Raw genomic sequence first — 26,704 nt, forward strand, 5'->3', positions numbered from 1 at the left:
AGTCAAGCAACTTTGTACTGTTAATGTTTTTTTCTTCTAAAGAGAGCCGTTATCCGTACCTACCATCCATCCACCACCGCAAACAACCTGGAAAGTTGACCAGGAGTCTAGCCCAGGCAAGCCAGGTTCCAAGGCCCAAGGGGGTCCCCCTCTGGTGGCTCTGATGGGGGTCCTCTGCCAGTCCCTGGGCGATTCTCAAGGCCTCACATCATGTCGTGCCTGTCGAGCTGTGCCGACCAAGCCAGAGACCCCAGAGCAGACAAGCGGTCCAAAGTGGAAATGGGCATGGTACCGTAGATGGATGGATGGGGGGTGGGTGCGCCGTGTGCCCGTCACGTCGTCACTACGAGGCCCTCGGACCATCCATCCACATGCGACCGTTGTCCATACATGATGTCCATGATGCCGATGATGCCCTTGATATCGCCCTGGGTGCTGACTTGTGTGGTTCAGCTGCCTCCCTAGATGCTGATGAATGCTCCTTGCTGCAGGAGTCTGGCGTGGGAGATGAGGCATGGATTGGAAAAAGCACAATCGACCTTTCCCCATGCGGCTATGTTGCTATATGAGGCCAGGTGCACATTGGATATGACACCTCAGGTGCCCCTATACACTACAGGTACTCATCTTATCTTTACATATCACGAATCCTCAGACCATGAGGCTGTAGATATCTGTGTAGGTACACTGCTGCACGTTGTCCGCTGTCTGCCATGTTGTCGACATGCGAGTCTCCTTCTCATCTGAAGAAGGCACCCACTCATGGCATTTACCGGCGAGCGGCTGCTTCCGGACAATCTTCTCCCAGGTTGACCATTAAAACCTCCATGAAACCCTCGAGTGTAACTCTTTCCATTTTCGCACTCACGCGGCAGCAACCGCAACCTCCAAAAAGAGTGCCACAGTGCTCAGCTGAGCAAAGACCGGAAGCCAAAGTGCTTGCGTGCCAAGTCCCGCGCTGTGGGCCATCTCGCATGTGGACATGGGCAGCCTTGGCAATCGATAAGGCGCCTTTGCAGGGGAGCCAGGATGGGTTGTGGGGCAGAGTGGATTGAAGTTCTGAATGCCCGGAACCTGCGCATTGACGCTGGGCCGATCAAGTGGGGTGCCTCCCCGTCGCTGCCCTGGTGCTGGCAAGCTGCCTGGTGGGCTGGTGCCCTGCCGCATTTTCACTGGCGGCAACACTGAGTGGCCACTGGCGGCACGGCAGCATTTGCATCCAAGTGCCCAGAAGTCGCGGTTGAGCAATGACATTATACCGGACGAGGTAGACCACCCACATCACGCTGCCGCATCACAACTGTTGCAGCCATGCTGAATCGCTTCCGGCCAGCGCGGCTAGTAGCCCAATCCTCCAGATGCTCGCCCTTGACGAGGGCGCGGGCAGGTCCCTTGCCTGTTAGCACTTTGGCAATTAGGACTTTGGCTACGAGAGCCGCCGCTGTCAACACCAAGGTACGCTCCAAGTTCTGAAAATTGGCCATGATGATGCATGCTGACTATGCCTCCAGGAACCGACCGAACGCGACAACATCACCACTCTCTCCAATGGCGTCCGTGTCGCTTCCGAGGACCTTCCCGATGCCTTCTCCGGCGTGGGTGTCTACATCGATGCGGGGTCCCGATACGAGAACGACTATGTTCGGGGTGCCAGTCACATCATGGACCGGTTAGCCTTCAAGTCCACAAGTACGAGGACTGCCGACGAGATGCTCGAGACGGTTGAGAAGCTCGGCGGTAACATTCAGTGCGCCTCGTCGCGCGAGTCCATGATGTACCAGGCGGCTACCTTCAACAAGGCTATTCCCACCGCGGTTGAGCTCATGGCCGACACCATCCGCGATCCCAAGCTTACGGACGAGGAGCTTGAGGGACAGATCATGACGGCGCAATATGAGGTCAACGAGATTTGGTCCAAGGCCGAACTGATTCTGCCCGAGCTGGTGCATATGGCTGCCTTCAAGGACAACACTCTCGGCAACCCGTTGCTTTGCCCCAAGGAGAGGTTAGATTACATCAACAGGGATGTCATCCAAACTTACCGCGACGCTTTCTACAGACCCGATCGCATTGTCGTTGCCTTTGCTGGTGTTCCTCATGAGAAGGCCGTCAAGCTCGCCGAGAAGTATTTCGGTGATATGAAGGCCTCTGATGCTCTCTCGAGGACAGGTTCCGAAACCTCTCTCGACTCGCTAGCGTCCGAGTCCAGCGAGGCCTCGAGTGAATCTTCATCCCCTCCGGACTCTTCCGAGTCGAGCGGTGGGCTGCTCTCCAAGCTTTTCTCTCCCAAGGCCAAGAAGGCCACCCCCAACCCCTTCCTCACCCGGGTACCTATCAGCACCGAGGACTTGACCCGACCCGCTCACTACACCGGCGGTTTCCTCACCCTCCCACCACAGCCTCCACCGCTCAACCCCAATCTTCCCACCTTCACCCACATCCAGCTCGCCTTCGAGGGCCTCGCCATCTCGGACGACGACATCTACGCCCTCGCCACTCTGCAGACCCTCCTCGGCGGCGGCGGCTCCTTCTCCGCTGGCGGTCCCGGCAAGGGCATGTACTCGCGCCTCTACACCAACGTGCTCAACCAGCACGGCTGGGTCGAGTCCTGCGTGGCCTTCAACCACTCGTACACGGATTCCGGTCTCTTCGGCATCGCCGCCTCGTGCTACCCCGGCCGCACCCTGCCCATGCTCCAGGTCATGTGCCGCGAGCTGCACGCCCTCACGACGGACCACGGGTACTCGGCCCTGGGCGAGATCGAGGTTTCGCGCGCCAAGAACCAGCTCCGCAGCAGCCTGCTGATGAACCTCGAGAGCCGCATGGTCGAGCTCGAGGATCTGGGCCGCCAGGTCCAGGTCCACGGCCGCAAGATTCCGGTCCGCGAGATGACGCGCCGCATCAACGAGCTGACGGTCAAGGACCTCCGAAGGGTCGCCAAGCGCGTGGTTGGTGGCATGGTGAATAATGCCGGCCAGGGAAGCGGTGCCCCAACGGTGGTGCTGCAGGAGGCGACGGTGCAAGGGCTCAAGACTACGGAGCTGGGATGGGACCAGATCCAGGATACGATTGCTCAGTGGAAGCTTGGCAGACGGTAAAAGTCTGCTAGGAACTTGATGACTAAATAAAAACTGGGCGTGGAGAAGTTTGTAGGAGGAGCAGTCGGTATTCGGTTAACGAAACGCATGTCGGAACGAACGATAAAAGGCGTTTTAGGTAACCATTGAGCATCCTGGCGGTGGACTGTGATATAGAGGCAAAGAGGCTAGATGGTTGGTTGTTCTGTACAATCACAACTCTTTCTTGGTGAGTTGTACGAGATGCCTGTATACAATTTACCAAACATATCAAACTGTACTATAGCAAGATTTCTGAATATATAAAGTCAAAACTCGTAATGTGCTATACTTGCTAAGCATCCAAATTACGGTGGTATTCTTTTCTGTCATTTCCACAGTCGAGGGGTTTCCGTTATTGGTCTCTTATTCTATTGGGTCTATGTTACACGTTCGTATATATGATCTCAGCCACCAAAGTGCAAGTATAAACCAAGCAAAAGTATCCCAAACATCATCCCACCGCGAACAGAAGCAACGCTACCACCCTCTCAACTCCTCATTAGAATGCGTGTACATATACCGAGGACATGTAAATGTGATGTTGCCCCATCCTTGTATACCAACTCCCAGCGCCCCGAGAAATCAAAAGCATCAAACACCCCAAAACACCTCTCATGTATGTAACGCAAGTAACCCATCGCTAACAGACTCCAACCGCCACAACCACCATGTGTCCTTCAAATCACCCATCAAGCACGCCTCACCAACCACACCACCCCTCAAAGCTTCGACCTAACAGCCTCCAACCGATACTTAACATCCTTCAGGGCCTTAGTCGTCGGCTTCCAATCGTCAAACTGTTTCAGTAATTCCTCCACTTCGTTCGACAGCTCCGACTTGACAAAGTCCTCCTCCAGCAGGCCGCGCATGATCCAGGGCAGGTGGTACGGGTTCGGGTTGGAGAGGGTACCGGGTTGGCGGGTGGCCATGTCGCAGGGAATGGGGGATTTGCTGTTGGGACGGGTGGGAGAAGGGCTGATGTCGGTTGTTTCTAGGGCGTGGGAGATTGCTAGGCTGGTTGGGAAAGGTGGGTTAGTTAGGCGGTTATGGGTGGGTGGAGGGAGGGAAAGTGGGAAGGGGGAATGTAGAGGGAAAAGGTGAGGAGGGAGGTAGGGGCTGACGTACTCATAGACTTGCTCATCGTCGTAAAGACGAGAGTGGCCATCGCCTGTGTATAAGCTGCCAGCCAGAGGGACGGAGAGCTCACGGATGAGCCCGTGGTCTGTGACGCCAAGGTTTCGTAGTTTCAGTACGAAACCGACCAGGTGAGCGATGCTGGGAATTACCCGTGTTAGTAAAGCACAGTTGGTTTGTGTATAGAGGGTCACTTACAAGTCAGGAGCATGGATGCGACCGTCGATGAATACGGCCCGGTAGATGTACGGGTGATGAGCGGGAGCGTATATGGCAGATTCGAAGGGAACAAGCTGGTCGTCGATGCTGCCGATATAAGTGATTCGAGCCCCGTAGCTCAATACTGCCTTGACAGCCGCTTCAAGCTTCTTGGATACCTCCCTTTGCGGATCTCCGAACTCCCATAGCTCGGCTGCAGATCCCATGATGATCTCTAGTCCCGTCTTGTAATCCGGGAATGGGCCGAGAGACACACCCGCCATCGCGCAAACACCGACCTTTGCTGTTGGAGAGATAACACCCAGTTCATACAGTTTTGCCAACAGCATGATGCTTACGGGAACTCCCTGAGAATGGCATGCTAGGATCACGACGTCCGCTTGGCGGATCTTGTCAATCCAGTTCAAGAGAAGCTTCCAGAGATTTTCCACACGCTCATCGATCTTGCCTTCTCCCTCCAGGGCGACCTTCTCAATTTCGCAATCCCCACAGCCGTGACTCTCGGCCCATCTTCTAATCGCTTCAGCGCCGTGGTTTGCAAATTTTATCGATGTTCCCGTCGGCTGTCCTGTTAACGGACGCAAATAGTATGTGGGGATCAGCCCGTGTACTCCAAACGCTATGGCTTTTTTGATCTTTGGCGGCTCCCTGGCCAGGTTCACATGCTTGGGCGCCGGTTGTTGCGTTCGTAGTAGGTAATTTTTAATCTGTCTGACAATAGAAGGGTTCTCTTTCATGCGGTACACATTGTGGAATGATGGGAGGACAAGGTTGGGAGGCGGCAGTTTGATCGAACTCGAACTCTTGGAAGTTCCAGCTTTGGGTGTTCCTTCAGCCTTTGCAATAGGCTCAACCTTGGGTGTATCAGGGCGGGAAATGGGCTCGTCGACCATGGATTGCGGTCTTGCCCGTTTGCCCTTATTCGACGAGCTTTCTTTTAATGAAGGTGTGGCCGCTCTAGGTTGGTCGTCTTTCTTTACCGACTTTAGTGATGGCTCTTTGGCTGGCTCTGTCTCCGGCTCGGTCGCATTTGCGTTCTTCGGTTGGGACTCGGAACTTTCCCCCATCACAGCCAGCTGGCCAGATTCCTCTTTCTGGCCATCTTTCTTATTTGACGTCGACCCTGAGTCACGGTACCAGAACGCCCAAGTAGACCCTGATCTTGGTTGTTGTGCTGGGGCCGGCTTAGCCTCCTCTACTGGAGGCGCATCCTGCATCTCAACATCCTCAGAATCCTTTGGCGGCTGATTTGTTGTTTCCTGTTGTGGCTCCCCCGTCGATGCTGTTGAATCTGTCTGTTTTGTTTCTGCTGTCCCACTCCCTGACCAGAACCCAAATAAATAACTTCCGTAACTATAAGTCGGCTTTTCTTGAGTTGCAGCTTGTGACGTAGGCTTCTGGGCATCTGGGGCCTTTGGCGGATCTCCGTCTGACGGCATGTTGTTTGAGGGTTCGTCGGTCGGTTTGGGGGGTTCAGGTACTTCAGGTTCGCTCTCGTTGGACTTGAGTTCGCTGGGCTTTGGCATAGCCGGGGCGGAGGCAGTTAACACTGGATAATAGTAATATGCAGACTGACCCAGCCACCCTAGCCAGCTGGAGGAAGCAGCTTCTCCCGACTGTGGTTCTGTGGTAGTAGACTGTGACTCCGCAGGCTGTTGTGTACCATTTGTATCTGGCATCGGTTGTTGTTGTTGTTCGGTGTCTTGTGATGGGCGATCCTCGGCTTCATTGCTGCCAGTGGTACTAACAGCGACTTGGTCGGTCTTGGCAGCGTTATCGTCCACTGCCTGCCCCGGCTTTGGTACCTCACCGCCTGTGGATCCCCTATCATCAAGGTTCTCGGATCGTGACATGTTTGGGAGAGACGAAGATGAAGCTGCACCGTCGAGACTGACACTGTCGGTACTCCTTTCTGTATCAAAACGGCTAAAGTCTGCTCGCTTTTTCGGTTTGAGTGTCCCGCCCATTATTGTTTCACGGGCGACTTGTGTCGAGGGTGTCGATTTGCGTGGCCATGAGCCGTACCAACTTTGAGCTTTATGGGGCTGGGAGTCTGTTAGCATCGTGTGTAACACTAACAGAAGAGGAATAGGCTACCTCTTTCAACGCTCGCTTGCTCGAGATGGATGTTGTATCTGCGGCCGCATTAGGTTGGGATGTTGAGGGAGTCTTATCGGGTGTCGAGGTTGTGGTCGAAGCTGAGTTCGAAGCGGTCGGCGTTGGAACGGCTTTTGAACGCCATATAGAGGCTGCCAGACTTGAGGACGATTTCGGCGGCATATCGGATGTGGGCGTTGAGGATTCCGCCGTCTCGGTCGGAGGGTTTGGCTTCGCCTTCTTTCGAGGACCCATGGTGAAGACCATGGCGAGCAAGGTCAACAACGGATACCTCTAAGATTATAGGGCGAACTTGGGCCGCATTGCCGGTTGTTTTGTTGAGTTGTCGAGTCGAAATGATGGAAAATGGGAATGCGACAAGTGTTGCGTGGCGCCGACAGGGACAAGTTGACAAGACGAGGCACCGCTCAGGCTACAATCCGATGTTCCGGGTGTACTTCTACTTAGACGGTCACCGGGGAGGGAGCGCTTTCATCCATTATTCAAAGGCTCCAGCTCGGATGCATGTACGTCATTTGCCAGGTAGCGCACAGTCCAGGGAACCAAAGAGGTACCTAGACTGAACCACGTGAACCCGACGACTATCTTCCATCAGCCTGAAGAATATTCCAATCCTGTACGAACATGGCATTTAAGGACGTGTAGTCGTCACACGTCTTGAACAGCTATACCTCGCAATGATCCAATAACCCTCGATTGCAGTTTCTTAACAACCGAACGGCCTGCAGTACCGTACTGTACTGTACCTAACCTTCCCTGCAACGCATGCGGCTGACCCGCTGTGCAAAAGGTACCCGGCCAATGTAACAACGTCCTGTCAGCTGATGCCGTGGCACTCGTGGACAGGCGCGACGGGGCAACCCCGCAAGACTCCAGAACCCCAACGACCCCAATGCCAGTGGACATGCACGCCGTAGAGATGGCAGAATGGCAGCCGTTGCTCACCGCATTCCTTATCGTTATCGGGCCACGGTGAACGACGACGGACCCACCAAAAATTTTCGGCAGCGGACAGTGGAAGCGGCCTGGGTCAGTTTTTGTCAGTGCTGTCGATTCTGAAGTGTGAAGGCGGGCAAAGGGACGAGGGATCCAGTGCGGATATCTCTCCAATTGCAACTCCAACACATCCATCCATCCTTTCTTTATACCCATCAGTTCATCATGGGTGCGCAAAAGCGCAAGGAAGGCCCGGGCGGCGCCCCGGTCAACAAATCAACACAACCAGCCTCCGAATCGAGACCGTCGAAGCGGCCAAAGTCCAACGATGCCGGCAACAAGGCGGGCGCAAAGACGGGCAAGCAGGGCAACAAACCGGTCCCCAAGTCCGACAAGCCCGCTCCTCCTGCTCCCTCGGCCCCGGCCAACTCTACGCTGCTCAAGGAAGAGGAGCCCATGTTCCCCAGAGGCGGCGCCAGCGTTCTGACACCTCTCGAATACAAGCAAATCCAAGTCCAGGCCAAGAGCGACGCCCTGTTCGAGGAGCAGTCCGCCAAGGCTGCCACCAAGAAGACTGAGAAGGAGGGCAAGCAGAAGAAGTCCAAGAAGAGGTCAAAGGGCGACGACACACCCGCGAAGCCCGATGAGGACGCCGTTAAGGTCGAAAGTCTCAACTTCAAGGTATGCGCCGGAACACTCGTGGGATTCAGTCTGAGTCTGGTCCAAGTACTAACTGTTCGCAGCGTCTGGTCAAGGGCTCCTTGGTCCTCGGTTCCGTTTGTGCCATCAACCCCCTCGACATCGCCGTTGCTTTACCTAATAATATTATCGGCCATGTCCCCATTACTGCGATTTCCGCCCCCCTCACAAAACGCCTGGAGGCCAGCGCCGGCAACGACGACGCCGAAGAGTCGGACGACGAGAACGATAACGACGTTGACCTCGAATCCATCTTCCAGATCGGCCAGTATGTGCGCGCTTACGTCGTATCCACGGTCGACGAGGCTTCTACACACACCCCTGGAAAGGCCAAGCGCCATATCGAACTCTCTCTTCAGCCTTCTCTCGCCAACACCGGTATGGCGGAGCAAGACGTCGTTGTGAACAGCACAGTTATGGCCGCCATTGCCAGTGTCGAGGACCACGGTTATGTCATGGACATCGAGATCGCCGATTCCAAGTTGCAAGGTTTCCTTGCTCGCAAGCAGGTCGACAAGAGCATCCCCCAGGAGGCCCTGCAGCCAGGTGCCGTCCTCCTCTGCATCGTCACCAAGAACGCCAAGGGCAAGGTCGTTCAGTTGTCCACATTGGGTGAAACCATTGGCAACGTTGAGAACGTCCCTTCGGCTGCTACCACTATCGACACATTCCTTCCCGGTACTGCCGCCGACGTGCTCGTGTCCGAGGTTTCCAACCACGGAATTGTTGGCAAGATTATGGGATCGCTGGATGTCACCGCTGATCTGGTTCACTCTGGTGCTGGCCCCGACGGCGTTGATCTCGAAGACACATACAAGATTGGCGATCGCCTAAAGGCCAGAGTCATCTGCAATTTCCCTACTGCAAAGAACCCCAAGCTGGGTATCTCCGTACTAAAACACGTCACATCGTTGAAGCCAAAGACCGCTTCCAAGGACGACCAACCAGTTGTGCCATTGCAGGCTCTTCCTCACTCAACAATCGTGGAGAAGTGCACGGTCAAGCAGGTTGAGCCCGAAATTGGTCTCTACGTTGATGTCGGTGTCGAGGGCGTGTCTGGCTTCGTGCACATTTCCCGTGTCAAGGATGGCAAGGTTGATGCTCTCTTCGAGAACAGCGGTCCTTATAAGGTGGGATCTGTTCACGCTGGTAGAGTTGTTGGTTACAACGCCTTCGACGGCATGTATCTCATTTCCCTGGAGAAGACTGTTCTCGAGCAACCATTCCTTCGCATCGAGGACATTCCTGTCGGTGCTGTTGTTTCTGGTGTGGTTGAGAAGATGGTGGTCAACGCCGCCGGTGTTGGTGGCCTTATCGTCAAGATCGCTGATGGTATCTCTGGCTTGGTACCTGAGATGCACTTCGCCGATGTTCACCTTCAGAACCCCGAGAAGAAGTTCAGGGAAGGCCTGAAGGTGAAGGCCCGTGTGCTCTCGACTGATGCTGCCTCTCGCCAGATTCGCCTTACTCTCAAGAAGACGCTCGTCAACTCTGATCTTCCTGCCATCCAGTCATATGAGCAGATTGCGGTTGGCCAACAGGCGCTCGGTACCATCATCAACGTCTTGCAACACGGTGCGATTGTGCAGTTCTACGGCAGGCTCCGTGGTTTCTTGCCAGTCTCTGAGATGAGCGAGGCCTACATCCACGACCCCAAGGAGCACTTCCGCGTTGGCCAGACTGTCAGCATCTACGTCATCAGCTTCGACCCCGACGCTGCCAAGCTTATTGTTTCTTGCAAGGACCCATCTGCCTTCGGTCTTGAGAAGCAGTTGGCCCTCAAGAAGCTTCAGATCGGTGATGTGGTGTCGGCCAAGGTCACGCAGAAGACTGACGACGATGTCTTCGTTGAGCTTGCCGATAGCTCTCTCAAGGCCATCCTCCCCGTTGCTCACTTGACGGATAAGTCGGTCAGCAAGACTCAGTCTGCCCTCAAGAAGATCCACGTCAACCAGACTCTTGCTGAGTTGGTGATCTTGGAAAAGAACGAGGCTCGCCGTTCCATTATTCTCTCCCAGAAGCCCAGCCTCGTCAAGGCTAGCAAGGAAGGCAAGTTCCTTACTACTCTCGATGGTGCTCGCGTCGGAGATGAGGTTTCTGGTTACGTTCGCAACATCACTGCTACAGCTGTCTTCGTCCAGTTCGGTGGCAAGTTGACTGCCTTGCTTCCCAAGTCTATGATTCCCAAGGAGGATCAGGACAAGCCCGACTTCGGCATGTTCAAGTCTCAGTCTATTACTGTCAAGATCACTTCCGTCAACAACGAGCTCAACCGCCTGGTTGTTGCTATCCCCGGCGCTGCGGAGCAGGTTAAGAAGGTCGAGACCAAGGGCGAGAAGCTCGCTAACCCCGTGGATGAATCCATCACCTCCTTGGATGATATTTCCATTGGCAAGCTGACCAAGGCTCGCATTGTGTCGGTCAAGGACACCCAGGTCAACGTCCAGCTCGCTGATAACATCCAGGGTCGTATCGATGTTTCTCAGGTGTACGACAACTGGGAGCAGATCAAGGACACCAAGCAGCCCTTGAAGAAATTCCAGCCCAAGCAGGTCGTCCCCGTCCGCGTGTTGGGCGTCCATGACGCTCGCAACCACCGCTTCCTCCCTATCTCCCACCGATCCAGCCATTCCGTCCTTGAACTGTCCGCGAAGCCGAGCGATGTCAAGGAGGGCGCCGCTTCCGAGCCGCTGTCCTTCGACAACCTCAAGGTTGGTTCTAGCTACGTGGGCTTCGTCAACAATGTTGGCCAAGGCCACCTTTGGGTCAACCTTTCCCCCACCGTTCGCGGCAGAGTCAATGCTATGGAGGCCTCCGACGATGTGTCGTTGTTGACCAACCTTGCTAAGAACTTCCCTATCGGCTCGGCCCTCCGTGTCCGCGTCGTCTCTCTGGATGCCGAGTCCAAGCGCCTCGATCTCTCTGCCAGATCTCCTGGTTCCGAGGACGAGTTGACTTGGGACAAGATCGCCCAGGATGTCATCCTTGTCGGCAAGGTTACCAAGATCGATGAGCGCCAGGTCATTGTCAAGCTTAGCGAGAGCCTGGCTGGTCCCGTACACAAGGTTGATCTTGCTGATGACTACGAAGAGGCCAACCCTGCCAAGTTTGCCAAGAACGAGATCGTCCGTGTTGCTGTCGTAGAGGTTGACAAGAGCAATAAGAGGATACGTCTGTCTACCAGACCTTCTCGCATTCTCAACTCTTCTCTCCCTGTCAAGGATAAGGAGATTACCCAGAACACTAAGCTCGAAGTTGGCGAGATTGTCCGTGGCTTCGTGAAGAACGTCTCTGACAAGGGTCTCTTCGTCACTCTTGGTGGCAATGTTACGGCCTTCGTCCAGATCAAGAACCTCTCTGATGCTTACCTCAAGTATTGGAAGGAGCAGTTCCAGGTTGATCAGCTCGTTAAGGGCCGCATCATCTCTGTTGCCAACGGCCGTATCGAGATAAGCTTGAAGCCTTCTGTTGTCGACAAGGACTACGTTCCCCTCACCACCATCTCCGACCTCAAGGAAGGCCAGACCATTACTGGTCGGGTCCGTAAGGTCGAGGAATTCGGTGCTTTCATCGACATCGATGGCTCCGCCAACCTCTCTGGTCTGTGCCATCGCAGCGAGATGTCTGACAAGTCTGTCAAGGATGCTCGCAAGTTGTATGAGGAAGGTGACAAGGTCAAGGCCAAGGTCCTGAAGGTGGATGTTACTGCCAAGAGAATCAACCTTGGCTTGAAGCCATCTTACTTCGGCGAGCAGGATGACGAGGATGAGATGGACGTTGATGAGGAGGCTGCCGAGGACAGTGAGGACAACGACTCTGATGAGGAGATGAGCGATGCTGACGGTGCCGTCCAAATCACCGGTACCGACAACGTCGAGGACGACTCCGAGGATGAGGATGAGGCCAGCGATGTCGAGATGGCTGACGCCGACGTCAAGGGTCTTGAGGCCGGTGGCTTCGACTGGTCTGCCTCTCTGGACGCCGACGAGAAGGCTGACGCTTCTGCGGCTGATCTCGAGGCCTTGGCCAAGAAGAAGAAGGCTCGCCGCGAACCTCAGATTACGGTCGATAAGACTGCCTCGCTCGATGTCAATGGACCTCAAACCGCCAGCGACTACGAGCGTCTCCTTCTTGGTCAGCCTGACTCCTCCCAGCTGTGGATCGCCTACATGGCCTTCCAGATGCAGGTGAGCGATTTGGCCACTGCCAGACAAGTTGCCGAGCGTGCTATCAAGACGATCAACATCAAGGAGGAGATTGAGAAGTTGAACGTCTGGATTGCCTACCTCAACTTGGAGGTTGCTTATGGCAACGAGGAGACCGTTGACGAGGTGTTCAAGCGGGCTTGCACATACAACGACAAGCAGGAGGTCTACGAGCGTCTGGCCACTATCTACATCCAGTCCGGCAAGCGCAAGGTAAGCTTCCACCCCCTCTAATCCCCTATGATTGCATATTCGCTAACCTGATTTCTCTCCAACAGGAAGCCGATGACCTCTTTGAGAAGATCGTTAAGGAGTTCGGCTACAAGTCACCCGAAGTCTGGGTCAACTACGCCCACTTCCTGCACACCACCGCGCACTCGCCCGACCGCGCCCGCGCTCTCCTCAAGCGCGCCACCCAGGTTCTCGGCAAGGAGACGCACCTGTACCTCGCCCTGCTGCCCAAGTTCGCCGCGCTCGAGTTCCGCTCGCCCAACGGCGACAAGGAGCAGGGCCGCACCCTCTTCGAGAACCTGCTGGCCACCTACCCCAAGAAGTTCGACCTGTGGAACCAGTTCATCGACCTCGAGACCTCGGCGGCCGACGCCGACAAGGGCGTCGTCCGCGACCTGTTTGATCGCGGTAGTAAGGCCAAGGGCCTCAAGCCCCGCCAGGCTAAGGCTTGGTTCAAGAGGTGGGCCCAGTGGGAGGAGAAGAACGGTGATAAGAAGAGCAGGGAGAGAGTCAGCGCCAAGGCGCAGGAGTGGGCGCGGACGGCGGCTGAGAGGAAGAAGACTGCTGCTGCCTCTGCGGCGCAGGAGGAGGAGAGCGAGGATGAGGAGTAGATGTGATGAAGATGATATCCCTTTTACGGTTGTTTGATTGAGCTGTTAAAGAAGAAGACGGGCTAGGGCTCGCTGCCAACCCACCCACCCGTCCACGATTATAGAGAGGCAGCAGGAAAAAAGGAGGAGCATGCCCAGGCGCCTTTGTAGTAACTTTTTTATATAGGGTTCGGTTGTCTTTTTTACTTTCAAAGGCTGATGTTTAAATATTTCATATGTTTTGGTCTCAATCACTTTTTTTCTGTAATCGTTGAACATGTACGGCTGTAAGAATTGGATATGAATGGACCTAGTAGAACTTGAGATCCCGTTCGTTTTCCATCGAAGGTCAATTGTGTTTTAGATCATCGGTCGGACGCCCCGGTGACGACCATGTAAGAAGTTGATTGATATTGCATATCCTCTCTTTCTCTCCACGCTGCCTACCTATCTATGTTTTCTTCTTGTCAACCACAATTCTTCACGGCGCGAGATAGGGGTGTGACTAGAAATCGAAACACGAAACCAAAAACAATAAGAACACATGTTCGGTTTTGATATATCTTCCACAACTAACCCAAGCTATGGCATGGTACAACTTTGTCCCTGAACCGTACTTGCTTTCCACTATTGTCTGATGAAGTATTTTCTAGCATTTGCTCCCGCTGTTAGACAGACACATGAGGGTTTCTCCGTTGTTGGTTACCAAGTACAAGGCATCTATCTGTGAGGAGAGAAAGGAAGTCAACTAGGCCACTAACTAACTGACTGGCTTAAGCTCCTAAATTGTTTTGTTTACCATCGTACAGAGAGACCCTGCTATATCCTACCTATACTCCCACGATGAATACACACAAGATGCATCACAATGGTATTGTATTGCTACCCGTTATATTTTTTCAAGCGACTTGACGAAGGCGGCGCAGTCGTCGGACAACAGACATCAGACATCAGCACCTAATACGAAGAAAGGACATTAGGTCTGAAGCATTGTCCGACGCGGTAGTCTCATTTACTCAGCCACCTACGCATGGCCCTTGCGTATCTCTTTGTACCTGCGGGTCCAAATGGTTGTGACATCCCCACCACACTCACCCACCCACCAATCATAATGTCACACCATTTGGACCCGCAGGACAAAGAGACTGCGCCACGTGTGGCGGCGGAGCGGATGGGGGCTGACATCGGAGCACGACTGTCATGAGAGACTACGACGCGGATATAACTAAACAACATACGACCATAGGTAGGCACTTGAGCAAACTTAGTGGAATCCCATTCTGCTCTCCCTAGGTACCTCCAGGTAAGCAAGCAAGTGACGGGCCGGCGAATCACCCTGGTTTTGTACTATGTATGTATTTTGTTTCTTTTTTTTTTTCCCTCTCTTACTGTAGCTCCATTTTCTATGACTTTACCTATAATGTGAAGTCAGAAGATGGAAGGTACGACTCCCTTATTACCCTTCAACTCATATTTGGAAGGTGCGATTATCTCTTTTTTATGCTGTCCTTCTGGCTGCCGCCAAATGGGAAGGAGGAGCACCCTGGATGTGACTTTGGAACTTAGGTTCCAGTTTGTCATCAATGCTACTAGGTAGTCATTTGAGGAGCGTTAAAAGAGTTTTTTTTGCCCTTTGACGTCCGTTCAGTAGTGGGCCACAGTAGGGTCGGAGTGATGAGAAGAGAGTGTAGAGGCAGCGAAGCGTTTCTGATCGTGGCTACCTGACCTCTGCTACCTGACCTCTAGGAGACTCAGATCGGAGGATCTCTGTGTAGTATTTTTGCTGTAACAACTTTGTTCTTGTCTGCGTCGTTTTCCCCTTTTTACTTACCTTCCTCTTGGAGGTACGTTAGTCTTCCCTCCCTCCTGTTACTCTCACTTCATGATAATAATCCCACGTATCATGATCGGTTTCGTTGTAGGATTCTGGATATCATCGGCCTACCCAAGTTTGCCGGACATTTATTTCCCCCCGGGTCATGTTTGGCCGCCTAAGTATTCTCCCCCACGTTTTTTCCCAACCAAAATGCGTATATACGTGCGTGTGTGCATGTACACTCGCTTACCTCGAAGATATGATGATCCTGAGATCGAGATTTATACGAACGACAGAAACAATCTTGTGGTGCACATGTTATCCTTGTGCCGACTTCTTACCGTATGAGCATGAGTGAGAGACTTTTGTCAGTCAGGAACACCGACGATGGGGCGCATGATGCCATGCTACTCTACATCGTGCTATAAAGTTATGAAGTTTTTTTTATTTAGGTCCTGATTGGCTGGATGTGCTGGCATCGAGCACATGGATATTTCAATATAATCTAGTGCCCTACAACCAAGCGAGCTAGTAATTATACTACTTTTTAAGGGGTATTTGAACTAGAGTCAACTAGGGTACCCGCATTAGCACTGGAGTAACCCTTTTTAATATAGTTAATGCCTAGGAATCTATACTGCTTTTAGAAAGAGGGGTTGACCTTATTGCTCGTCGTCGTTGTAACTCGTAATATTATAAAGGAAGTAAATAATACTAGCAATCGACTAAATAACTAGATATTATAAATTCCCAAGACCTCATAGAGCCTCTCAATACTATAGAGGGTATTGACTTATTCTAGCTCTATACCCAACCCCTAACTTTAGGTTTAATAGAAGACGACCTATTGTTAGAGCCTATCTAGAATATTTTTAATAACCCAATGCCCGCTAGCCATAATAATGACTAGCCGCCTTCCTTCCCCTCCCTAATTATTATACTAAACCAATTAATCTAGGAACTGGCACCTAATCCTTCCACTAGCTAAGTTACTACTATATAAAGTACTCTTTTATTAGCCTAACTTATAATTAAGGCAAAGCGGAAGGTACTAATTAAACTAGTGAATAAGACGGCGCTTAAAAAACCTAGAGCTCTAGTAAAGAAGGTTACGCTTATATTCGATAGTATTAAATTTATAAAGTTCACTCTTAGAACCACTACTACCTTTATAGAATAGCTACTATATTGTAGGATTAAAGGGTAATTTAATAATACCTATATTAAAGATTATAGGGACGTATAAGATTACTTTATCGAAATATATATTAAAATATAGCCGGGGTATCATTAGGATTTTAAATATATTAACGGTAAGTAGAAGGTCGAAATACATCGATATAGAATATAATAGAGCCTCTTCTCTAAGTACTCTAATATTAACCTAGACTTTAATATTTAATTACCTATTATTTCAAATAAGTACTAGGAGTCTTTCGTTAAATACTATATTATTAAAACATATAAAGTCGATTAGGTCCGCCGCTAGCCTCTTAGTAATATCGATATATATAAATAAGTTTTCTTTAAGGCAAATAGGACGGGATACAATATTATTAAAACTAGTAAAATATAATAAGAGGATATATTTAATACCAATTTTAATTAAACTTTTAAGGAAGATGTAAACGATAATAATTTATTCGATAATGTAGAGGTAGGGGAAGAGGTAGGGAAGGATAAGTAAAATATTGGCGGAAAGAAATTTAATAAAAGCAATAAAGAAAAGGATACTAATAAATTTAAATTATCTATAACGATTTCGAGAAGGCGTACCGTTGCCGCCGCTGCTATTATTACACTAGCGATAAATTAAGTATAGAAATACCGTTTCGTTACTAATCTAAATAAGATTTTAATTAATTAAGCCATTACATTTATAAATATCGAGGGAGGAGGAGGAGGTAAGAAGAAGTTTAATATAGCAATATTGGGAAATTCGATAAAGAAGGTAACGGCCTTATTGCAAATTCCTAAACTTCCTAGTACAATTAATATTAATATTACTATTAATAATTTACAAACGCGCTTTACTAAAAAGATAATCAAATTAGAGATAATAGTATATATTAATTATGTTATAAATAATCTGCTAATTGCGATAATATAAATGAAATTAAGCGAATCGATAAAGGGTACGTATATAAATAGATGGAAAAGAGGGATTTAGAAAGAGGGATCTAAAAAAGAGGGGTATAAATTAAAAATTTAATAATTTTATTAGAATTATAGAAGTAAATACCCTTTTTTTTTTATCCTAGTAAAATATTAGTAAAATTTAAGTAAAATCAAATACTTAATTTTATATAGAAATCTTTATATATATTATTCGATTTATATATATTATTCGATTTATATAGATTATTCGATTTTATATAATTTTGTTCAAATAATTCGATTTTATATACAAGAATCCCTATCTCTCCTCCTCTCCCCTCCCCTCCTCTCTCCTCCTGTACCCTCTATAAATCGATTACTATTATTTATTTATTAATTAAGCCGCGTTATAACGGATATTATTAAAATGAATACTCTTTACTAATTATTTCGTTCGCCGACGTACTACTTTTATTATCTTCTCCTCTACTTACATTAATACCTTCGGTTCCTTTCTCGAATGCGTAATAATGAAATTATAAAGCCCGGTTATCGCATAAATAATTTGGACTTATTTCTTTATAGAGTATTTAATAGGCGCAACCCTCACAATCTTCTACCCTCTCTTAACGAAATTAAAGATTTATTCTACGATAATACAGATGCAAATATAATATAAATTGTATAGTTCCTTTGCTATTTCTGGCAGTTTGTCCGTATTATCTTAATTTTATAAATAATATCTAATATTCGAGAAAGGAATTATAATGTTTAGCTGTATTCTAAACTCCGTATTTATTACGTAATAATATAATTCTAATATACGAAAGGATCTCTTAAATATATAGGCAGAAAGTAAAGTATTATTAAGAGAACCTTCTACGCCCGCTAATACGTACGTAAAAGTATAGTCGAATTTTACTATAGTAAATATATTTTGGGTAATATTGCCTTTTTAAATATAATACCGAAGTTATTACTGTAGCGGTATATAGGCGGCTACGTAAATCCTATTAATAATATTAATATAACCGTTAAAGGTATTGAGGGTTAGATCTAATTTGATATTAAAGTCTAGATAATTATCGTTTAGCAACCGTACAAAATATTAATAGAGGGTGACTAATCTAAGGAGTAGATCTTTTATAATCTCGCTTATAATACTTTAACTAATCTGGAACTTATATATTATAGTTTTTTAAGCTTCTATATAGGCTAGGATATATAGTACTACTATCATTTTTTAACGTATAGTTTAGTATTTAGTCGATTCTATACCAGTATGGATTTGAAGCTATTGCACTAGGGTATTGAAGGTATATCGATCTATGCGAAAGAGGTCTTTAAATTAGGTCTTAGATCTATAGTATATAGTATTTGCTAGTTCTTTAGCGTATTTTAGACCGCCCGGGTATATGGGGGTAGGTAATTTACAGTCTTTTCTCCTGTTAAAAAGAATGTGTATCGTATTGGCCGCAGTAAAAGTAAAAGTAATTCGGTTAGTATTATCTATATTAATTTTATATTAGGATTTAAAGAATTGATTTATATAGGCATTATAGCAAGTAGTCGTTTCTAATATTTTACGACAAAATATTCTTAGATACGATAAAGCCTTAACTATATCCCGTAACTATATTGATTTAGTTGGACTTTTTATATTTGTATTTGCTATATATTCGTATACTTTGTATGTTCGATTATGAATGTAGTTTGGGAGTTCTCGTTGATTCTAGTAGAATATCGAGTGTATAGCGCTTAATACTATAAAAAGTGGAAATATTTAAACCTAAATAGGGAGGTGATACGGTCCATATTAGCGCGGTACGAAATTTGGCACCCTGGTTAGCACACAGGCTGTCAAGAACAGCGCACAGCGGTAATCTATTGCTAATCTTGGTCTAGCTTCCTAAAAAAATCGATCTTGGCGGTCAAAAAGCAATAGAAAAGGCGTGTTCCCGACGGAAGCACATCCAGCCGATTAGGCCCTTAGCACCAACCAAGTAATTTCCCCGAGTCGCCGTTGGTCCGTCGCCAGCAAGGGCAGGCAGGGCCGCTTTTTGAGTTCCCGCTGCTTCCTGCTTGGGTTGTGGGAAATTTTCTTCAAGGAGGCCCTTTCTGTCCTTCCTATTTGGGTGTTGGTGAGCCTAAACAAAGGGCTCTTCTTCTTGGCTCTTGGGACTTGGGAGGAAGGTGCATAGGTGGATACTGAACGAGTAGACCTACCTAGTATGTAACCCCGGACTTTTTTGTTCTATGTATTTATTACCCACGTGCTTGAGGTGGAGGACGTTGAAAGTGTCGTGGAGATGTTCCCGCCGTCGATACAAAAATGTCGAAAATGAGAATGAAGCGTAATGTAGTTGCTTTTATACAAGTAGCTGTTGTGAGCCCGGTCGAGGTTGATGGACGAGACAGAAGTTGAAATTACCTTTTGCCACAAGCAACACCATGTCCCCTTTCTAGAGATACTACCACAGCTTCTCGAAGCACTCTGCTGCTGCGGGCTGAAAACGATCGGCAGTCGTAGTGTAAAAAGGACGGATTATGACGTTGCGCCAAAGATAAGCTTTTCTCCCCACGGGAATTCTTCTCAATGCTACACCACCATACGTACCTACCATTCAGTCAACGCCTGAACGTGAAATCATGACATGACTTTTCTTTTCAGATCTGTCCACTCGACTGATAAGGAACATAAGCCGCGCCGTGATACGGCTACCAACGGGTATGGATCGGTACTGTTGGTTCCTGAATCCCGCTCTCGAATGCTGCACATGTCGCATTATCCATCCCCCTGGTCTTCTTCTCCAGATAAACTGCCTTCTCAATTCGGTCGCTGGAGAATAGCTTTCGATTAACTTTTTTTGACCGATGGAGCTGGTGGAGTCAAGACATGGCCTGTCAATGTTATAGTTACAGTACCACGACCATGGCCACGATATTTTGTGAGAAGCGCCAGGAGCGCCACAGCATCATGAGAAGAGCCGAGGCCTGCTACGCTGCTACCTAAGCCCACTTTCGGCGCAAAGAACATTTCCAGAAGGTCGTGTGCCCATTCTGTCTTGGCTCGTAGGATCTGTAATCTGCCGAGAGGAAATTTTTTTATTGTCCTGGGGATTTGAGATCGTCTCGTGTTGTTCAACAGGATGATTCTTTCGAGTCCTTTCTGATCCGCTGTTCTGATTAATCAGTTCTTCGTGGCCAGTCGTTTGATGAGCAGGAAAGCCAAGCGCCGCTTGATAGAACTCCTCATATCAGTGTCTGTTGCCCCCACAATCACACAGGTGTGATTTCTTTGGGCTGGCTGCAGTCTGGCACGTCTGGTCAATGTAGAATACCGCTTTTTTTCACTCGATGTGGTTTTACTCAACCTGCGCTAAGGTCCGGACTAGCAAAGCCTAACACGGGGATGCAGGTCATACCGACAATCCCACCAATGTCTGTTACTGAAGTGTTCCGAGGAACCAACTGACCACGTTGGCAAGCGTGCGATCGACTGTGACCCGCATCAACTCGGTAACAGATTGGTTGAACCCCTTGTTGGCTTTGCTTCTGTCAGATGGTCCCGGCCCTATACCTGTTTGAGCAAAACCACATCGAGTGAAAAAAAGCGGTAATAAGTGAACACAATCTTCCTTTTTAGAGAGCTTTGGGCTACATCTCGTACAGGTCTGCCTAGGCCTAATGCACCCCGCATTCATGCACACCACTTCAGCGAGAAGATAGTGGAGCCCTTCATGTTTGATATCGTTTGAGTGGACGGGAATCAAAGGGATGGGCGGATGGTGTGAGGCTTGATCTCACACGTGGATCGATCTTCTCTTGTTGGGGGGTGCAACCCATCCAGTGGTAACCAGTAGACTCAGGTTTCCCTTTGTGTTCGAACCTGCTGATAAAAGTATAACCGGACATGCCTTGGCTTTGCGGGACAACAACGAAGCGTTTGTAGGGTTATCTTGGTTGATGCCGATCACTTGTGTTAGTGTGGTGTAGGTGTGGGCGAGGAGAGTGGTTGGATTATATCCGTTGGAAATGGGAATTATCTACGGCGTAGAAGACATCTACCCCAGGGCAGTGTCCGCACCGTCTTCTAGGATTCATCCTTAGTATTATTGGGGGTGGGGCATCAAAGACCCGGCGTTCATGGCGGCGTGTGGGGTGCAGGATTGCCAGTGTTATCGGCGTTCTTTGTGTCGTTCGTTGACGGAAATAAATCGGAGTCAAGGGCTGCGTAGCGCCGAGAACCTCACCGTATCTACGGACCCAGCATCTCGAGGAATTCTTTGAGATGCTGGCGGCTGGGACGGAGGAGTTTCGGCCGACGCGCGTGTGTCAGTGTGTCCGCATGTCATGGATCCCCGAGGAGTTGAACGAGTCGCCGCTCCGCCGGTGTCGGGAGTGATGCATGATTTGGGAAAGCTTCGAGAAGATCCAGGGTCTCGAATCTCGGGGTATCGATTATTAGGGCTATACGAAAGATACGTACCTTCTCTACTTCGCCCTTTTCTGGTGGCCAAGCAGTGTCTCTTGGCGCCAAGTCGCTGGTCCAACCCCAAGTCTCTCCTCTTTAAGACTTTCACTACAACTTTACAAAAAATTACTATATTAAAAATGGACTTCACTAGTAAATTTAGCACGCCCAAAAGGGGCCTTTTTATATGGGTTGGCTATATACTGGGTCGTGCTGAGATTAATGTAACGGTTGTGAAGAAAATCGCAGGTACTTGGGTTTGGTTTGGCTTGCAAGATGTAGGCAGAAAAGGTACGTATCTTTCGTATAGCCCTAATATTCGTTTCCAATTCCTTTAATGATACAAATTTATCCTTTTAGCGCGCCCTGCAAGAGACCTGGAGGACTTGGTGACGTGGCTTGTCAGCTAAGCAGTCCGCCTATACTGCTAGTAAGTGCTACTAAGGCTGGGGTTTCCGAGGTATCTGCAAGCTTAAGATGTAACCTGCAAGAGAATGGGGACCACCGATTGGCACAAACCTGCATGACGCTAAAAGGATAAATTTGCACCATTAAAGGGATAGATTGGGGCAAGTTGAGAAATTTTTGAGCCTCGGCGGCCAATTTGGCGCTCTGGGCGAGGGAAAAAAAACCATCAAGGTCCACCCACATTTTATCATGGAGAAAAGCGCAAATTTTGACGTGCATTTTTGTTTCCCACGGCAGCAGCAGACGGCGCACGAGGCTACGAGTTAGTCCCGGAAGGGCTAGACCACCGAGAGTACCTGTGTACGTCCAAAAACGGTCGATATCAGATTGATACTTGGACTGCTGGACAAACAGCAATCCACGAGGCTGGTGTCTGACTGTCTAAAACTCCCGAGGCTCACAGGGCCTTTCTGCGATATGTCGATTTCCAGGCCCGTGGTGTGAAACCTCAACAGTTTGCGCATGCCGCCCGCCCGATCCGAAGGCTGGGCTGGGGGACAGCGAACTTCTCGGAACTTGCTCGCTCGAAGGAGGTCGGAATTCTCAAACTGCCAATTCGTCGGTTGAGCTGCCGGACGAACCCACTTGGTGAGTCGCTCCGCTTTTTGCAGCGACCCGCTCTTGTCTCGGTCCTCCACAATGTTTGAACCCCGACTTTGGAATCGGCGCGAATTCGATTCGTTACGAAAAGGGGAATGTGCGCCCACTTGCCGCGGTTAACGACCACTCTTCACTTCGCTGTAAAGTAGAAGGTGTTCGTATATCTGAAGCTGAGGTAAGACAGATTTCGGTGAAGCGCGATATCAAAGAAAAGAGTCTTTGTCACCTGCAGCGCATTGTCGTACCGTGCAGGACACAAGCCCAGGTGTGTAGCCCGAATGACAAGAACGACAAGGGGAGAAACCCCCACAACGAGCGATACCTGCTGGACGGGCCAAGACAGGCTTGTGTTCTAGCACAAGCGCGCCCGCCGACAAGTACCCTTTGATAGAGCTTCAAGCCGTATCAGGCAGGCCGGCTTATCATGCTTCTGTTTGCCATTTTTGGACCTTGGGGGTCTGTACCACGAGACCACGAAACGGGAGTCGGAAAGTCACAAAGCTGGGCGGCGACTGGACGTGCTACACCTCCCTATCTCAGGCATATCGCCAGGCATGCACATGTGGAAGGGAGCAACCTGGAAGATAGTTGTCCGACGCCATTTCCCCGATGTGTCTTATCAGCTGGTGTCCACCGCGATGAATCGCCGACAAAGTTTGGCATATGTATCAAGGTCAAGTCACGGTAGATCTCAGATTTTCCTCCGTGTCTGTGTGAATGCAACTCTCGATACTTGGCCGGTCTTTATTTGTTGTAACCAGTCTCAGACCGACACTGCACCCGACCCAATTACCACCCCCTGACAAAGCAGTATAGGTTCCCAGAGCACGATAGGGCAGCGGCAAGCCACACCTCAGCCTACCCAGGGACCTGTTGGGCATTCGCTTGGGTGACTGGAAACGAGATCACGCTGCAGGAAGACTATCTGAGAACCTCTCGTGAGAGATACCCACCGGTGGCCTTTCAGGTGACGACAACGAGCTGCGCCAGGCAGGCAGAACCGAGATAAGTAAGAGGCGAACACTCCATGATAAGAGATCCCACGGACTATCACGTCACGGCCACTCTACCTTGGACCTTCTGCAACTTTCACCTGTCAACATCTTTCGACTCATCCTCGACTCATCTTTATTCCCTACGTACCGTACCAACTTTTCGCAGTTCCTGAAACTCTAATTTCCGAACCCAATCCATCTCGAGCAAAAAAAGGGTCCCGAATCGGTGGATCCCGTCAGAAGCCACCCAGGCGGCCCCGTCGTGGTACCTTCAATTCGGACGCACTTTTACGTACTCGATTGAACCCTCCGGCGTGGTTTGGCCCCCCTGCAACGGCAGCAACCTGGAACAGAACGGAACAGCACTGACAAACACGCGAGCCGGCACGCTCCTAATTTCCATCCAATCTGGTGTTCGGGCAATTTGTTGAATTTCCCACTGAAAGAAGTCTCGCTAGGGCTCCAGGGCTCCAAATCGCCTCAAACCTTCCCAGTGCCTCGGGTTGGCTGGGAGTACCTACTGTGGTACTTCGAAGGGTCAGGTTCCTGGTCCCACTGGGCAGTGACACACACACCCGCCATTGGCTGCCCACTGTTAGGCACAGCTTGCGTCTACGCCCTCCTTCCCGTCCCTACGTATTAATGAAGCGCGCCTGCGCCGATACCTCTTCATCATGATCACTGCCTCTTCGTTCCTTGTCTCGCGCCAGCGGCAACCTCAACGTCATTCCTCCCAACCCAAGCAGGAACTCCATAAACCAACAACAAAACCTCCACAGATGCATCTTCGCCCACCACTCTCGAAACTCGACCACTTCACATCCGATCCAATTCTGACAACTCCTATCAACACATCGTCACCATCGCCTTCTTGGCGCCCAGAAACAGGATCCTTTCGTGTTAAGGATGCCCAGGAAACACCAAGCAGATACACTAACACTACGAAACCCGTCATCGAAATGCCTTCCACCGCTCCCTACGTCCAGGCAATGCCCTCGAGCCCTGTTCAGATTCCCGTGAGGCCGAGGTCGCGCGACGCCGCCCACCAGCAGAAGCAGCATCGCCACCATGTTGAACGGAGACATCACTCCTCGCACCGTCCCAAGGATGTGCACTCCCCCGATGCTATTCCGCCCTCGGTGGCCGCCCTACTAGCCATGACGAGCATCCCGAAACCAAGGGCTGCCCGAAGCGCTCGTCGGGCCAAGACTCTTGAGGAGAGGAGGATGACAGTCGAGTCCATCATTGCCCAGTCACACGAGTCTGAGAAGGAGTTCAGTCTTTCGTTGGGCAACAAAGGCCCTATGGACCTGCTTCTAACGCCACCCGAGCTCCTGGAGGACGATGATTCTTCCTCCATCAGTGATAGCAACATTGGGTCCTTACTCTCGGCCAGGACTATCTCTTCAGACTCGATGCCATCGCTTAGCGATTCTTTCGACACCGACACGCTTTCGTCATTGGAAACACCCCCTACACCGCGCAGGAGACGCAACACCCAACCAACCAGACGGTCTTTGGAGCCCGTATCGTCCCCCATGGGAGAGCTGGAGGACCACCCATTGTCATATCCCGAGATTGCGGATGACGAGTTGGATTTCCGCGTTTTCGAGGACAAGCAGGAAGAGGTGGAGGAAAAGAAACAGTCCAGGCTCGCCTTCAGGCCCTTTAAGTCGGTCTTCAAGTCGAACCTTACTGCGTCATTGCGTGCGCTTCGTCAAGCCGCCAGGTCCTTTTCGACGCTGAACTTCCCGTCCATTCCTCCAGAGGACTTCCTAACCCGATCGATCTTGACACTCGACCCACAAGTCCCTTTTACCGATGAACGCAGACCTCCGCTGCTCGAGGAGGAGCCGACGGCCGCTCTACGTCGCTACCTTAACCCGACTACGACCGTTCGGCTGGAGCAGCCTCACTCTGCCACCCAGGCGCCCACTACGAAAGCTTTCACGGCGTCTATCCAGATGCAAACGTATAGGGTCCAGCGAGCCCGGGGCTCCTCTGCTTCCTCCAGCCGGGTCCCTTGCCCATCCGTCGGTCTCTCATCTTCGCCGCAAGCGCAGCAACCCTCCAACGCCAAACCCGAGTATCCTATGCCTGGGCCAAGACAGCGCGAGATGCGCGAGAACTCAGACTTCATCCGCATTGCGGTTATGGAGATGGCTATGCGGAAATGCGGCAAGCTTGATGACCAGAAGCCGGGCCGAGCTCGGTGGGCGCTTCCTCCCCGTAAGACGAGCACGAAGCCGTATGTGGTTGGGGCCGACGGGGTGCCTGCTCGATGGGTCGCCGTCACTTACACGTACTAGCTACGTAGCTGGCGCGTCTCGAAGATCCACCATCACCAGACCCCGACGCATCTCGCATAAAATATGTCCGGCTTGAACGGGAACCAACGCTCTCCGCATTTTTCCAAGGAGCTAAGAGCAACCTTTTACGTCACATTCGGCCGAACCGCCTCGTCCCGACCGGTCCCGACCGACAAAATCCCACTGCGATGCGCGTTTCTGCAGCGCTGTCGGCCACTGGTGTCCTGCACCTAGTAGGGTTTTGGTCATTGCTCGATATCCACCAGCTCACAGCGGAACTGGCGGTCACAATTCACCGCACGTGATGTTGGATAAAAATTCTCCCACTGTTTGCCGGCCGCGTCACGAGGTATCGCGAGGGTGGTGGACAGTCCAGCTGAGATGCCAGCGAGGCGCAGTTTTTCAGAGACGCCTGTGGAATTCTCAGTCATTCTCAAACGTGAGAATCCCGAGTTTGACACATTCGGCGGTTTCACAGATGCCGTTGGGCATTGCCGGTCATGATTGGCAATCAAAAACCCTCTGAGTCAACTCTGGTAATTTTTTGGGCCAGGGTAATTTTTTTCTCGGTGCAAAGAATCCCGACAAGCCCCCCGGTTCAATGGCACCAACTCGGCGGATGGGTCAGGTTTTCTCCCACGCGGTGGGAGTGGGTCCGTTGACCCCCCCTTTTTGCGCTTCCAAGATGGTTCGA

The 26,704-nt window shown here is 50.4% G+C and overlaps 5 protein-coding genes across 5 annotated transcripts; 4 read left to right on the forward strand and 1 right to left on the reverse strand.

Moving 5' to 3' along the window:
- The first annotated feature begins 1,100 nt into the window (after nt 1-1,100).
- Nucleotides 1,101-3,396, forward strand: B0H65DRAFT_528738 (mitochondrial processing peptidase alpha subunit). Its single transcript, XM_062828902.1, has 2 exons — nt 1,101-1,455; nt 1,512-3,396. Exons 1-2 carry the CDS (start codon nt 1,312-1,314, stop codon nt 3,096-3,098), a joined length of 1,731 nt encoding a protein of 576 aa, XP_062679293.1. The 5' UTR covers nt 1,101-1,311; the 3' UTR covers nt 3,099-3,396.
- A 294-nt stretch (nt 3,397-3,690) lies between these two features.
- B0H65DRAFT_472073 (uncharacterized protein) lies at nt 3,691-7,232 on the reverse strand. The gene is made up of 4 exons (XM_062827130.1): nt 6,570-7,232; nt 4,452-6,517; nt 4,245-4,394; nt 3,691-4,133 (listed from the first exon to the last, which is right to left on the reverse strand). Exons 1-4 carry the CDS (start codon nt 6,834-6,836, stop codon nt 3,839-3,841), a joined length of 2,778 nt encoding a protein of 925 aa, XP_062679294.1. The 5' UTR covers nt 6,837-7,232; the 3' UTR covers nt 3,691-3,838.
- Nucleotides 7,233-7,287: 55 nt separating this feature from the next.
- On the forward strand, nt 7,288-13,295 carry B0H65DRAFT_256241 (uncharacterized protein). Its single transcript, XM_062822558.1, has 3 exons — nt 7,288-8,207; nt 8,270-12,643; nt 12,709-13,295. The coding sequence occupies exons 1-3, from the start codon at nt 7,752-7,754 to the stop codon at nt 13,270-13,272; spliced, it is 5,394 nt and encodes a 1,797-aa protein (XP_062679295.1). The 5' UTR covers nt 7,288-7,751; the 3' UTR covers nt 13,273-13,295.
- Nucleotides 13,296-14,492: 1,197 nt separating this feature from the next.
- On the forward strand, nt 14,493-15,113 carry B0H65DRAFT_472076 (uncharacterized protein). Its single transcript, XM_062827131.1, has one exon. It carries the CDS (start codon nt 14,605-14,607, stop codon nt 14,815-14,817), a length of 213 nt encoding a protein of 70 aa, XP_062679296.1. The 5' UTR covers nt 14,493-14,604; the 3' UTR covers nt 14,818-15,113.
- A 9,262-nt stretch (nt 15,114-24,375) lies between these two features.
- B0H65DRAFT_432030 (uncharacterized protein) lies at nt 24,376-26,010 on the forward strand (the record flags this gene model as incomplete). The annotated part of the gene is made up of 1 exon (XM_062824975.1): nt 24,376-26,010. The coding sequence occupies one exon, from the start codon at nt 24,376-24,378 to the stop codon at nt 26,008-26,010; it is 1,635 nt and encodes a 544-aa protein (XP_062679297.1).
- Nucleotides 26,011-26,704: the final 694 nt, after the last annotated feature.

Source organism: Neurospora tetraspora (assembly GCF_033439725.1).
Source record: "Neurospora tetraspora strain CBS 560.94 chromosome Unknown B0H65scaffold_6, whole genome shotgun sequence".
Taxonomy (NCBI): Eukaryota; Fungi; Ascomycota; class Sordariomycetes; order Sordariales; family Sordariaceae; genus Neurospora; species Neurospora tetraspora.